At 42.8% G+C, this 14,279-nt stretch overlaps 1 protein-coding gene across 1 annotated transcript in view; it reads right to left on the bottom strand.

Annotated features, from left to right (window-relative positions):
- Nucleotides 1-1,689: 1,689 nt before the first annotated feature.
- The window catches only part of Arsb (arylsulfatase B), a 188,776-nt gene continuing 176,186 nt past the window's right edge, over nucleotides 1,690-14,279 (bottom strand). The window contains exons 7-8 of the mRNA XM_060385574.1: nucleotides 6,878-7,000; nucleotides 1,690-3,877 (exon numbers count right to left, since the gene is read on the bottom strand). Coding sequence (XP_060241557.1) covers nucleotides 3,612-3,877; nucleotides 6,878-7,000 — 389 coding nt within the window. The 3' untranslated portion in view covers nucleotides 1,690-3,611. The remainder of the gene's footprint in view (nucleotides 3,878-6,877; nucleotides 7,001-14,279) is intronic.

Genomic DNA, 14,279 nt, shown 5'->3' with positions numbered 1-14,279 from the left:
GAATAAAAGACAAAGACAGGAGATAGAGGAAGAGGGAGAAAGGGAAGGGAACAAGGGAGAGAGGAAGGGGTATTTGTCCCAGAAGGGGAACAAGTACTGCCTCTGCATAGAGAGGAGACAGATATGGGACAGAAGAAAATGGCAGTTTATAAAGGTAAAAGGTGAAACCCCATGTTAAGATGAGGTGTTTAATTTTAATTGGAGCACTTAGTTAGGTGAGCTAAAGGGAGCTTTTGATTGATGGACTTTAATACTTTGATAGCTAGACCTTGATAGTCAGCCTCAGGAGGATGTGGCCAAATAGGGGAACAGACCTTAGTGGCTAGCTTTAAGAATGTAATCTAACAGTTTTTAGCAAGGCACAGGGAATCCGGGAGAGGGGCACGGCCTGCCAGCGCCATGTCTACTATGCTCAAGCTGGCTCAAGCTGAGTTCTTTCACTGGTAAAGGGATGGCAGAGGACAAACTCTTTCGGGAGTCAGCTTTCTTCTTCCTCAGTGTAGGCTCTGAGGTGTGACCTTAGGTCACCAGTCTCAGCAGCAAGCACCTTCACCTACTGAGCTATCTCACTGGCCCTGTATTTTCTTGTTTTTAATAATTCATGCAAGTAGAATTATGCAGTATTTGTCCTTCATGTCCAGTTTCTTTCACCTATTATAATGTTTTCAAAGTTGTGGTGGTTTGAATATGTTTGGCTCCATAGACTCATGTGTTTTAATGTTTGGCCCATAAAGAGTGACACATCAGGAGGTGTGGCCTTGTTGGAAGAAGTGTGTCACTGTTGGGCTGGGCTTTGCTCAAGCTACGCCTAGTGTGGCCAAGTCTCTTGCTGCCTGTGGATCCAGATGTAGAGCTCTCAGCTCCTTCTCCAGCACCATGTCTGCCTGCGTGCCACCATATTTCCCGCCATGATAAAAATGGAGTAAACCTCTGAAACTGTAAGCCAGCCCCAATTAAATGTTCTCTTTTATAAGAGTTGTCATGGTCATGATATCTCTTCATAGCAATAAAACCCAAACTAAGACAAAAGTTAATCCAAATTATAGAATGTATGAAAACGCCAGTTCTTTTCATGCCTGGGAAACATTCTATTATGTATACACTGTGTTTTATTACCCACTTATGTGCTGATGGATACTTGAGCTAGTCCTCTAATGAATCTTATAAAAGACACAGATGGGTCTGCGGAGATGGCACAGCTGTTAAGAGCAACGACTAAGCTTTCAGAGAACGCAGGCTCAGTGTCGAGTGCCTCAGGTAAGTGGCTTGAAACTGTAACTCTGGTCCAGGGGAGGTTGTTTATGACATGGCGCATGTGTTAGAGAACAAGTCTATGGAGTCAGTCCTCTCTTTCCACTGTTACGTGGGTTCTGTAGCCCAAGCTCAGGTGTCCATCTTACGTGGAAAATGATTTACCCACTGAACAATTTCAGCAGCCCTTGACACATTAAAAAAAAAAAAAAAACAAAACCTCTAATATTCTTATTGTACTTGTTGAGATACAAGTCACATATTATAAAACTGGCAAATCAGAAAAAAATGTGGCAATGCCTCTATACACAAAACTTGCCTTTTTCTTTACCTTAAAGTGTACCAGCACCCTGGGTACATTCATACCATTCAATTAGCACTGCTGCCGAGCTCCTGAAGCATCACGAATACAGGCCTCAAGTCCAAAGGCTCACACAATTTTAGAAAGGTTAAGTTTATTTTGTCCCTCAAGTCTGGAACAATCATGTGGTAACAAAGGAATGAGCTCACGAGTCAATAAACAAAAGCTTCTTTAAGATTAAACAGATTTGGAAAGGACTAACATCAATCTTCCTAAAGATAGGCTATCAGTCTTTACTGTTTTTATAAAATATGAAAATCCAATGAGAGATATTCTGAGACATATTTCATTCTATTTGTTTTATCAGACAAAATCTCCAGTCATTTTAAAAATTACGTTCTGAAAGTCTTCTTAAATCTATTAGCATGTTAATGTTTCAAATATAGCCCACAGTCAAAGTTAGAATTGAGGACAGCTCTTCAGAGAATAAGGAAAGATCAAATAGGTGTTATGATGTTGTAACCTTCAGTGACAGAGCACTATAGCTACAGGGCTTGGAAGGAGTATCCAGACTCATGTCATTCAGATGCTGCCAAAGGCTTTGGAACAAGAGGGGGCCTGATGGCCACCCCAGCTGTTTGCCAGTCCAGTGGGTAGAAGATGTCATTATCTTTAGCACCATTTTCTTATAATAGTCTTATCATAATAAAATACAGAATATTAATGACCAGAAAATACTGCTACTGAACTGAAGATGGCCGTACATAAGGGCATATATCATGTTATTTGGTGGTTTTAATTTCTAGTGCTCAGTGAAGAATAGAAATTGAGATTGTTGGCAAAGGAGAGTATCCAGGAAACAGAAGCCACAGGCAAGGCAGCGGTGCTGACGAGGAGCACAGTTTTGCCCCAGGCTGGGTCTGACACTTCCCACAGCTAATATGGATGGAAGATGGAAGAGGGTCTGAGAAAGGGCTGAAGGTCAGATTGTGTGTGCTCATTCTTTAACCTGAGAACCCTAGTACAAGTCAGTAAAACAGATAATGAGAGGAACATGGTTGCTGTCTCCTCAGTTTTACTAAGGCCAGCGTACCAGTGATTGGCCACTTCCTTTCTCAAACTGCTTCTTCCATCACCTCAGGGCACAGTGGCCTTTCTTTCCACTGCTTGAGAAAGTAGCATAGATCATGGCACAGTGAACAATATTGCCACAATTTTGACAGCTTCCATGCAACTGAGAATAAACCTCCTTAGCAGATGCCACAGACCGACAATTCCCATGAGCATGGCCATGGAATGACCAGTCCACCTTCTGTGGGCAGGGCTTGGGGCTACCTTGAAGCTCAGAATGGGTGGAGGGGAGGGGAGAGTGACCTCAGGTACTGGGCAGTGAAGTCCAAAGGCATGACAGGAATAGAGCCACACGAGCTGAGGCATTGCAGAAGTCTAGACAGAATGAGCAATAGTGGTTGGGGCGGTAGGATAATTACACACGTAACTATCGTAGAAACCAAAACCAAGGCATGGGATCCCTCCATGATGGCTTATTGCAATAGGTTTTATGCTCCACAGCAAGATGAGTGAGTTAGGGGTAAGCTGACAGGTCACAGATGTAGAAAGCCTAAACAAGATCTCCTAGACAGGGAGCCCTCACAGCCAGCAGAACCACTAGCAATCATCTGCTCCCTGCCTTTGTTACAAGACATCTGTCTTGCCAATAAAAGTGGTTATTAGCAAAGGGAGTTCTAATGGCTGACTTGTGAAGCAAAAAGAGCCAGCTGCCTTGGCCTGCAGGACGCGAGTTCCCAGCGACTACAGCTTAGGAAGCCGGATGAACGCAGCCACCCTGGCCCCAGACACTAACTCCAGCCAAGAGCATGATCCTTCCAGGTTTTTACTGGCTTCTAAAATGTACTATGGGTTGAAACTAGACTTTTTGGGTAGGTAATGTAGTATGAGGGCCAGGTGAAGTGGTGGGGATGGTAAAGAAGAGAAGCCGGCAGAGTAGGGGGGTCTGAGGTCTAGCCTGCACAGAAATGAGCTCCAGCCTCCTGGAGCCCTACATCCAGGGGCTCCACACACCAGTATCTTTGGGGTCACAGCGGGGGTCCAAAGGTGGGAAGTAGGAAGGCACTGAGTGCTTGTGGTGGTACTGCAGGCGGGAAAGAAGCTTCCGGACGATATGCGGGTGCTCCTGGGACACATCCTGTCTTTCTTCAGGATCCCGATGGATATCAAACAGCCAGAGAGTCTTGGTGGATGGGTCCAATGACAGTATCTCAGAAATGTTGGACTGAGTTGGAGGTGGGAACCAGGCACCACAACCTGACAAGGAAATGAAACTTTAGTTGGGGAAAAGCACTTCTGCTGGTTTCTTTCTTTCTTAATTAATTGTTATTTAGTACAATTTATTCACTTTGTATCCCGGCTGTAGCCCCGCCCCTGTCTCCTCCCATCCCATCCACCCTCTGTCTTTTCACCCTATGTCCCGTCCCTGGTCCCCTGATAGGGGAGCCCTTCTCCCCTTCCCTCTGACCCTAGCCTATCAGGTCTGGCTGCATTATCTTCCTCTGTATCCTGGCAAGGCTGCCCCCCGCCCCGCAGAGGTGATCAAAGAGCAAGCAACTGAGATAGCCCCTGATCCCCTTACTAACTTGGAAACTGAGCAGCATAAGGGTTTCATCTGAGCAGGGGTTCTAGGTCCTCTCCATGCACGGTCCTTGGTTGGAGTATCAGTCTCAGAAAAGACCCCTGTGCCCAGATTTTATTTTATTTTTTAATTTTCTCTCCTTGTGGAGCTCCTGTCCCCTCCAGGTCTTTCTATCTCCCCTTTGTTCCATAGGATTCCCTACACTCTGCCCAAAGTTTGGCTATGAGTCTTAGTATCTCCTATGATACCTTGATGGATAGAGTCTTTCAGAGACTCCCTGTGGAAGGCTTCTGTCCTGTTCCCTGTCTTCTAGTTCTGATGTCCATCCAGTTTGCCCTTCTGAATGAGGTTTCAGCCTCTTCCCTAGGGTCCCCCTTGTTGTCTAGCTTCTTTAGGACTATAGATTTTAGTATGTTTTTCCTATCTTATATGGCTAATATACACTTTTAAGTGAGAAGATACTGTATATGTCTTTCTGCTTCTGGGTTACCTCACTTCGGATGATCTTTTCTAGTTCCATCTATTTGCCTGCAAATTTCATGATTTCCTTGTTTTTAATTGCTGAGCAGTATACCATTGTGTAAATGTACCACAATTTTTGTATCCATTCTTCAGTTGATTCCAGATTCTGACTCTTATGAATAAAGCTGCTATGAACATAGCTGAGCAAATATCCTTGTTGTACATTTGAACATCTTTCAGATATATGCTCAGGGTGTTACAGCTGGATTTTAAGGTAGCACTATTCCTAATTGTCTGAGAAAGTGCCAGATTGATTTCCAAAGTGGTTGTACAAGTTTACATTCCCACCAGCAATGGAGGAGGGTTTCACCTTTCTCCACAACCTCTCCAGTATGTGTCATCCCTTGAGTTTTTGATCTTAGCCATTTTGATGGGTGTGAGGTAGACTCTCTTTTTTTAAAATTTACTTTATCTATTATTTTAAGTGTCAAAATATTATTTATTTACATATACATATACTATGACAATAAAATTACAGAAAAAACTTAAAATTGTTTAAACATTTTTTCTGTTAAAGTATTTTTAAATTAAATTTTTATTTTTTTACATTAATTACATTTTATTCACTTTGCATCCCAGCTGTAGCCCCCTCCCTCATTCCCTTCCAATCCCACCTTCCCTCCCTTATCTCCTCCCATGTCCCTCTCCAAGTCCACTGATAGGGAAGGTCCAGGGAGGTGAAATCTCAGGGTCATTTTGATTTGCATTTCCCTGATGACTAAGGATGTTAAGCATTTCTTTAAGCATTTCTCTGCCATTCAATATTCCTCTGTTGAGAATTCTCTGTTTAGCTCTGTACCCCATTTTTTAATTGGATTACTTGGTTTGTTGGTGTTTAACTTCTTGAGTTCTCTATATTCTGGATATTGGCCCTCTATCAGATGTAGGGTTGGTGAAAATCTTTTCTCAGTCTGTAGGCTGTCATTCTGTTCTGTTGACAGTGTCCTTTGCTTTACAGAAACTGGTTTCTAATCTCAAGGAAGTGAGGAACAAGGCTGCCTGGGCTTGTGTCATTTAAAAAAATGTGCTTCTTGGTGTTGATTCTAGATTTGTCTCAGAATATGATTTCCATGCTTTAATGAGACAGATCCTATTACTTCATAACAAGGGACATTAAAAAAATGTGTAGGGTGGCTCCAGGAGGGGGGGGAGGTCTTAGCTGTTACCATGCCTGGGGAAATGAGGGCATTCCTGGTATTGAGCAAACACAGAACAGTGATTCCAAGATCTTTTGTAATACATGGGACAATCCCAAACCATGAACAGTCACTCTAAACACCAACAGCACTCATAAGCTCAGCGTTGCTAAACTGTATCAGAGCCCCTGTTAATATGTCATATTTACAAAGCATTGCAAACTGTCCCTTTCTAAGAATGGGGAAAGAGAAGCAGACTCTTCCCCAGCCAGAGCATTGGTGAAGATTTGTAGCTAGCTGGTATATACTATGTTTGACAGTCACATATGTCTGAAGTCCATATATGTCTATGAAGCATCCAAGTAGAAGTTTTCTCTCCTTATCCCCACTACTCAGAATGAGCAAGTGAAGCTGTTCCTCCACTCTCAATTTCAGAGGTATATTAAAACAACAACAACAACAACAACAAAAAAGGCAGCCATCAGTTGGGCATGGTGGTGCATGCCTGTAATCCCAGCACTCAGGAGGCAGAAGCAGGCAGATCTCTGTGAGTTCGAGGCCAGCCTGGTCTACAAAGTGAGTCCAGGACAGCCAAGGCTACACAGAGAAACCCTGTCTTGAAAAACAAAAACAAAACAAAACCAAAAACAAACAAACAAACAAAAGGCAGCCATCATTTTGATGAGCTTTCCCTTGCTGTTCTGTTTGGTGGGAAGTCTTTTTAGGCCATGAGGACAGAGTTGTATAATATAGATCAGACAGAGGCTTAAAAGAAGACCATGGAACCTTAAGCAGATAGCTACCTTCTTAAGATTGCAGTTAATATTTTAGATGTATGAGCAAACTGAGTGGTTGGCAAGGGGCCCTGAGGAGCCAGTTAGAAAAGGGCTTAGAACATAGTGATAAGGACTTCCTTTTTCTATGGAAATGGCCCAGGGAATGAAGTGCCAAGAGGACAGAAAGATTGAGGACACAGCCCTTCTCTGGCAGCTGCAGGAAGGGAGCTAAGCATCCTACCTGGGTGGCCTGTGAGGAGTTTCCAATTTTTGTATCGAATACCAGCATGGATAGATGTGTTAAAGGCAGGATATTCTAAAGGAAGAGAATCATTCTTTGCTGGAGCCATGTTCTTGCCAGGACCTGGGGAGAAATAGTTTGGAAGAATTAGATTGCTGTTACTGGCCTGTGTCATTATAAATCAACATTTTATACCCTTCTTGTAGAACAGTAGCTTTTGTTCAGCACCAGAGTGCAAATGTGTATCCTGCCACAGAAACGGATCTTTTATTAAATATAAACAGAAAGAATAGTTACATTACAGGTCAGTCATAAACCCCTATAAATACAGGGAGATTAGAGGACTAATCCATCCTTAAAATCACTGCCTCATGCCAACATGTGTACAGGCTATGTGCACAGTAGTGTCTTCTACAGCAACTGAGCTGGGTGGTGTGTGTGTGTGCACGCACAGGTGTGTATGAGCAAGACTGGGCTGAGAGCACGCGTGTGTGTTCATTTTATTTTTAAATGTGTAAGTGAAATATGTGAATGCTTATACCTTTGCAGTTAGTATCTTAAATTATAAAATGTACATTTTATTGAAGTCTGTCTCAAGCTCAGAGAGGTTAAGCACACCACACCACACACACACAAACCCCCACAGATACATTTATTTTTAAACCGTTCATGAAATTTAAAAGTTAATGAAAATGCTTATAACTATTCAACAGGATAACTATGGGGGTATGAACAGTTTGAGTATATAAATTATTAGGAGACAGCAGGGTTATATTATTTTTTTTTTGAGACAGGGTTTCTCTGTGTAGCCCTGGCTATACTCGACTTGCTTTGTAGACCAGGTTGACCTCAAACTCACAGAGATGCACCTGCCTCTGTGGATTATATCAATTTATCATTTTAATGTCTGATAGCAATTGATAAAGTTCCTGAGGGAACAGTTATTAATACTCACCCTCCCCCCAGGTTAGAACAAGTTCAGAGACAGAAGCCAGACTGATTAACCTAAATTATCACCTTTTGTACCCATAAAATCACCCGTAGAGAACATGGCTTCAGGTCTCAGGAGAAAGAATTGCTAGTAGCTGACCCTTGGCTTATACTTAGCCACAGTCACTGAGCATGCTGAGCAGTCACAGGCTCCCTGAGGAGCACACAGTGAGGCTCAGATGGCTTACAAACATCCCGGACATGTGCCTGCTCTGACCTTAGACCCAGAAAAGAGTCTGAGCTGAGCACAGGCAGTCTCTCTCTCTCTCTCTTTTTGGCTAACTTCCTCTTTCATCTGAGTATGTAAAGTCACTTTAGCTGAGGCCATTGTTTGACCCATGATGGCAAGGGATGAATGTATCCATGACCATGAGTACATATATTTATAAGCTTCAGCTCCAACTTTGGACCTCACTGAATACTATTTAGTCTGTGGTTTTTTTTTTTTTTTGTTTTTTTAGATTTAATTATCTATTTTACATATGAGTGCTCTAGCTGTATGTATAGTTGGACACCAGAAGAGGGCATCAGATCCTATGGTGGTTGTGAGCCACCATATGGCTGACGGGAATTGAACTCAGGACCTCTAGAAGAGCAGACAGTGCTCTTTTAACCACTGAACCATCTCTCTAGCCCTATTTAGTCTGTTTTAAGTTCATATTGCTTTGCTAACTTTTCAAATATGGTCAAGGCAGTTGTCTTGGGCATACTTTAGAAGGTCCCTTGTCTTACTGAATAAGCAGACAGTCTAGTAAGTCATTGTCACAGTGTGTGGTTACGTCTGTAAAAGTGCAGACTCAAAAAGCAGCAAAACTAAACTAAACAGGGTTGGGAGGCATAGATAAGATGCAGAGCACTTGCTAGCTTATTCAAGTTTCTAGCACTGCCAGAAAAACTAAAACAATGAAGTTCATACCCTACCAAGGTGATGAAAGGCAGGTGGGAGTTCAAGACTGGGCTAGGCAAACAACAACAAAATAACAGACTTCCTGAGTTGTACCGTGTCCTCCATCGCTACAAAGCTTCAGGGCTCCCTGGATCCAACACAGGTTATGGCACAGGCTCTACAGGCCATGGAAAAGATGAGAGTCCTATCCCTTGTCAGTCTTTCCAAGCCTGGGCACTAATCCAGTAGACATCACTGATTCCAGCCCATAAGCCCCTGCAAGGAAAACCTTGCTGATTTCTTGTTTCTTTGCTGCAAATATTTTGGCTGTAACACAAACGGATGCTTCTAGTGATGGAAGTGGGCAGGATGTCTGTCACAGAAAGCCAGTTCATGGCACACAGACTATGCTAAAACTGTGAATCCTCTCATCTCACCCTTCACGAGTTTGTATAAAGGGCACATTTCCATATCAAACATTTCGAATGTTAAATAAAACAAAACAAGTATGTTTTTGTGAACATAAACAAAAGAAAGGAAACAGCTATCTCAGCACTACTTACATTTATATACATTTTTTTTTCTTAAAACAAACAGGAACAGAAAATACCTAAACAGTAAGTCTAAGACTAAACGATGAATGGTACTATTATCTCAACTTTCTTTTTCTCATTTTTGAGTGACTCAAGTGTCAAAGAATACTGTCTCCCTAGGACCCTCACCACAGAGAACAGATGTTGATATTTTGCCATGTTTGCTTCAAAAAATTCTATTACATTTTATTTATTTTGTGCACAAATTATGTGTGCGTGTGTCTCTGTGGTATGTGGAGGCCAGAGGAACAACTTGAAAGAGTCATTTTTCTCCTTCTAGTCTGTGGGTCCAGGAGATTGAACTCAGGTTGTCAGGCATGGGAGCAGGCATCTTTGCCATCACCAGCCCTACCTTTGCTTCTTTAATGAAAGAACCAGAACAAGAAGATCAAGCTGAAATCTACTTTGTCCTTTTCCTCATTCTGCTCTCTGTTCTATGTGCTGCTGTAGCTATGGCTTCTAGGCATCCTCAGCCATTTCAAAGCACAGGCCATGTGGGTATGTCAAGGAATAGACACAACACTGTTTCACACCTTACTAATGCATGTGTTATTATAAGCATCCTGTTACTATCATTCCCTCCCCAGAGTTCTGTAATTATATATGCACGTATATTCTTCTTCACTATTTAAATTCACTATGCAAGATACCACATCTTGTTAATAATGAATTTCTTTGTTGATGCTCTCAGGCCATCTTATTTAGCGTCTGTTATTGGTTATCCCACAGTGAGCACTGCTACTTCTTATGCACAAATGATGAGGCTTCAACAAAGCCCATGCTTTCTCAACATATAAACTGCCTCTCCTATTACTAATATCCTTATTCCTCTGTGTTCTGTACCACCTAAAATTCTTGAAAGAACTTCATTGTTGTGAAGAATTTAGTCAGCAAGAACCATTTTTTTCAGTGTCAAATAAAGAGTTTCTTATAAACACCCTTATAAAAAGGCAAACAGGATAGACACTGGAAGTAGCAGAAGAGAGGAAACAGGACAGGAACCTACCACAGATGTCCTTTGAAAAGCTCCACAATGCATCGAAGTAGATGCAGAGACACAGCTAAACTTTGGGCAGAGCACAGGGAGTCTTCTGAAACAAAGGGGGTGCGGAATAGAAGGACTAGAGGGGACAGGAGCCCCACAAGGAAACCAACAAATCCGGGCCCAGGGGCTACTGCAGAGACTGATGCATCAACCATCATGGAGAGGACCTAGACCCTCTGCTCAGATGTAGCCCATAGGCAGCTCAGTCTCCATGGGGGTCTTCTGGTAAGGGGAGCAGGGGCTTGTCTCTGATATAAACTTGGTTGCCTGCTCTTTGATTACTTCCCCCTGGTGGGGAGACCTTACCAACTTGTAGAGGAAGAGGACACAGGCAGTCCTGATGAGACTTGATAGATGAGGGTCAGATAGTAGGAGAGGAGGACTAGGGGAGAGGGATAGGATGGGGGTGGAAAAGAGGGAGGGTTAGACTGGAAGGAGATGAGGGAGGGGGCTACAATTGGGATATAAGGTGAATAAATTGTAAATAATATATATATATAAATTACATCTATGTATCTATGTATGTATCTATGACCTATCTAACTGTTGTGTGTGTCTGTGTGTGTGTGCATGTGTACACACATTCGTGCAAGCACATGCATGCTAGGCATGTAGGCATCCTGGGCCGATCTAGGCTCCTGGCCCTCTGCTCCCTTCAGAGATCTGATGGTGCCATCTGTAGAGCATCAATCTGATGTTGGTGTTTGTATAGTTACTGCCTAAGGACATCCCCACAGAGGACTTCGGACGCTCAGCTGCTGTAATGGTAAAGCGAGCTCAGGCTCACTGGGAGCCACGGGTGAAGCTTCAGACTCCATTTGCCTGTTGTTGTTTCAATCTTTGTCTCACAGCCTGGTACAACACCATCAGCCTCAGAAGGCCGTTCTAATTCATATAGAAATTTGAAGGAAAAAGTTGAATGGACTCAAGAGTCCAAACGCTTCTGCCTGAAGTCAAATGAAAAGGTCAAGCACGTAGTGAAGCTGCATTATTTTGGAATTCTGGAGTCACAATATGTAAAGAAAGTCAGAGCTAGATACTTCGATAAGCAAATTAAAAGAAGCAAATCAAAAGCAGGAATCAGAAGAAAAGATCCATTCAATGTGGCTATTTTGGAAAGTGAAACAGTAGTTCCTCCAGTCCTTTGGGGTTCTGATGTGAAATCATAGTTCAAATGGAGAGCCAAGAATATGCACATCTAAGCAATCCCAGGCATGGTGTGGTCCCACCCTTTTCTTCCCCAGCATGAGATTCCTAGGGAATCCCCAGTTCTTGGGGGTCTATTGTATCAAAAGTCTATCTCTTTAGAATATTATTTTTGTCACAGCATTTACAGCACAGTCAACGCCAAAGGATGAACCTGGGGGGTGCACTGGACATAGGTGTAGACGTGGCCTGCCCAGTGTTACACTGAAGCCAGAAGAATGGAACAGAAGGACGTGAGGAAAGAAAGCAAGGAGAGAAACAGAGAAAACAGAAAAGGAAAGCAGCAGTGCTGGAGAGACAAGGGAAAGTGCTGGGAAGGAGGAAGAATTTGGAGAAGAAAGCCGGATGCCTGGTGCAATCAGGGAGGGTTTAGCAACAGCATTGCCTTTCATTCTCCCCCTATAGGTGGGGACACAAGGATGGGGTGACACTCAGACCTCAGAGCTCAAGCATTGCCTATAAAAACACCTAGCAGGGGAGGCCTGCCTACCACTAAACTGACTGTTCCTTCCTGGACTTTCACCTAATTAATGCAAGTTTTCTGTTACACCCTCACTACTTATTGAGAATCCTGTCTGTTCTTGATTAAATCCTTACAGCTTGAAACAGGAGTATCGGGAAAAATATGCCAGACATGAAGCTAATCAGAAAAAGGTGATCAAGAATATTACAGATGTTACTTTTTACCTATGGGAGAAAAATAAAAATGCCCATTATTTTTATATATGCGTTCTACATGATGTGTTTCAAATGAATCTAAGTACATAATTTTCAGTTTACAAAGTCAATTTCTCTGACACCTACTCTCTGTCCATATTTGATATTTTAAAAGTCCTTGTGAAAAGACAACTTTGATGTGGCTTGCTCAGCCTAGAGAGAGCTCAGTGTTAATCACTGTTGAATTATGCATAGTGACTACTCAGAGAGTAGCCTGTTTATGGGGAACTTCAGCAGTTGGTTAATGTCTGACACTAGCCAGCAATGCCAATTGAGCAATGTCAGGCAAGAAATGGAAAGCAACTACTCCCTGAACTGTCAGCCTGGGACCATACTGAAAAATTAAGCCAAAGTAGACTTGCGTGTTTAGTTTATACTAAATCTCGAATAATTTACTTGATATGATTCATATATCTATAAAGAAGATGCCTATGTTGATCATTGTAGCTGCTAGCTACCAAATCCTCAGAATAATAAAAAGCCAGAGTCTAATCAGTAATGAAAAGATCAGTAATGAAAAGGAAAAGATGATTTTGCTCAAACACTCCATATTGTAAAATATGCAATAAACATGTGTTGCCAGAGTGAATAAACATATAGAGTTTTAGGAGACTGCAAAAGAGATGAGACTTCCCTGGGAGGGTTCATGGGGGAATGCTGGGGCTCTGAAAAAACATATATGACAAGTACTGAAAGCTTGAAGATCAGGCATGATGGCACATGCCTGTGATCTCAGCATCTGGGATGCTGAAACAGGAGGATTGAGAGTTACGGCTATCCTGGTATACATAGCAAGACCTTGGATAGGGGAAAAGGTGGGTGGGGATCCTAGCCAGAAGATCATCTCTCTTTTAGCAAAGGCCTCCCTAAGGAGTCTCTTTTTCTATCTCCAAGTGAAGAAGATGGATAGAAAGCCAGCAATGTAGTGCCTACTGGCACAGAAGAAAGGTTTCATCAGATGGAGCTCATCTGACATTCTTTTGCAGCCTCCTGTACTTTATTTATTTTTCTGTGTGTGTGTGTGTGTGTGTGTGTGTGTGTGTGTGTGTGTGTTGGGGGAACACACATATGGAAGCCTGAAATTTATATCGTGTGTTCTTCCATTGTTCTTTACTTTATTTCCTGAGGCAGAGTCTCTCTTGGAACCTGGAGTGTACCGTTCTGCTCAGCTAGCAGTAACTAGCCAGATGGTCCTAAGAGTGCTAGTATTATAGGCAGTTGGCATGCCCAACCAGGTTTAACATGGGTGCTGGAGATCTGAGCCCTGGTTCTCCCTCAGTACAGCATGGGCTTTATCCACCACACTATCTCCTTAAATTCCTCTTGCCTTTTCAGTCTTCTCTGGTCATCTTTTAAATGCTTTCATTCTTCCAGATTGGAACTCAACATTCCACCTGGCAATTTTTACTTCATGATCTTACCACCTACCCACACTTCTGGGTGGAATCTTAATGCCTCTAACCCCAAGGTCAACCCAGGTACCCAACAGCCAGCACCCAGCCCACTCACCTCACTCACACACCACCCCTCAGTCGAACCCTGCATTTTCAGAAAAGGAATTTCCACTTATCTCTTACTTTTGGTGGTGGCCATGAAAACAGGTTCAGCCTCTTTAGCTTGTCCCTCCTGCTCTTGGAGTTTCTGTGCTGTCTGGCTCCCTAGCTTTTATTTGGGGTCCACATGCCACAGGTGTACTGTAAGCTTTGTGGCTCAAGTGAAGTAGAAAGATCCTTTCTATTGGACAGTGCATCAGGAAGTTTCCATGAGGAACCCCTCTCTGATGTCGTGATTCCTCATCCAGGTGCCTTATCCCAATTTCTACCTGCTGTAATTAATGTGGAAGAAGTATATAGAGTGAGCAAGGAAAGGGGCACAGGACAGAATACAGAATACAGAAAGATGAAGAAAGGGAACCAGGAAGCTAAACTAATGCATGGGAAAGTGGTCACAAGAAAGAGGGTCCCT

This window comes from Meriones unguiculatus, chromosome 6 (assembly GCF_030254825.1).
Source record: "Meriones unguiculatus strain TT.TT164.6M chromosome 6, Bangor_MerUng_6.1, whole genome shotgun sequence".
NCBI classification, from domain to species: domain Eukaryota; kingdom Metazoa; phylum Chordata; class Mammalia; order Rodentia; family Muridae; genus Meriones; species Meriones unguiculatus.
This window is presented reverse-complemented; position numbering and strand designations above follow the sequence as displayed.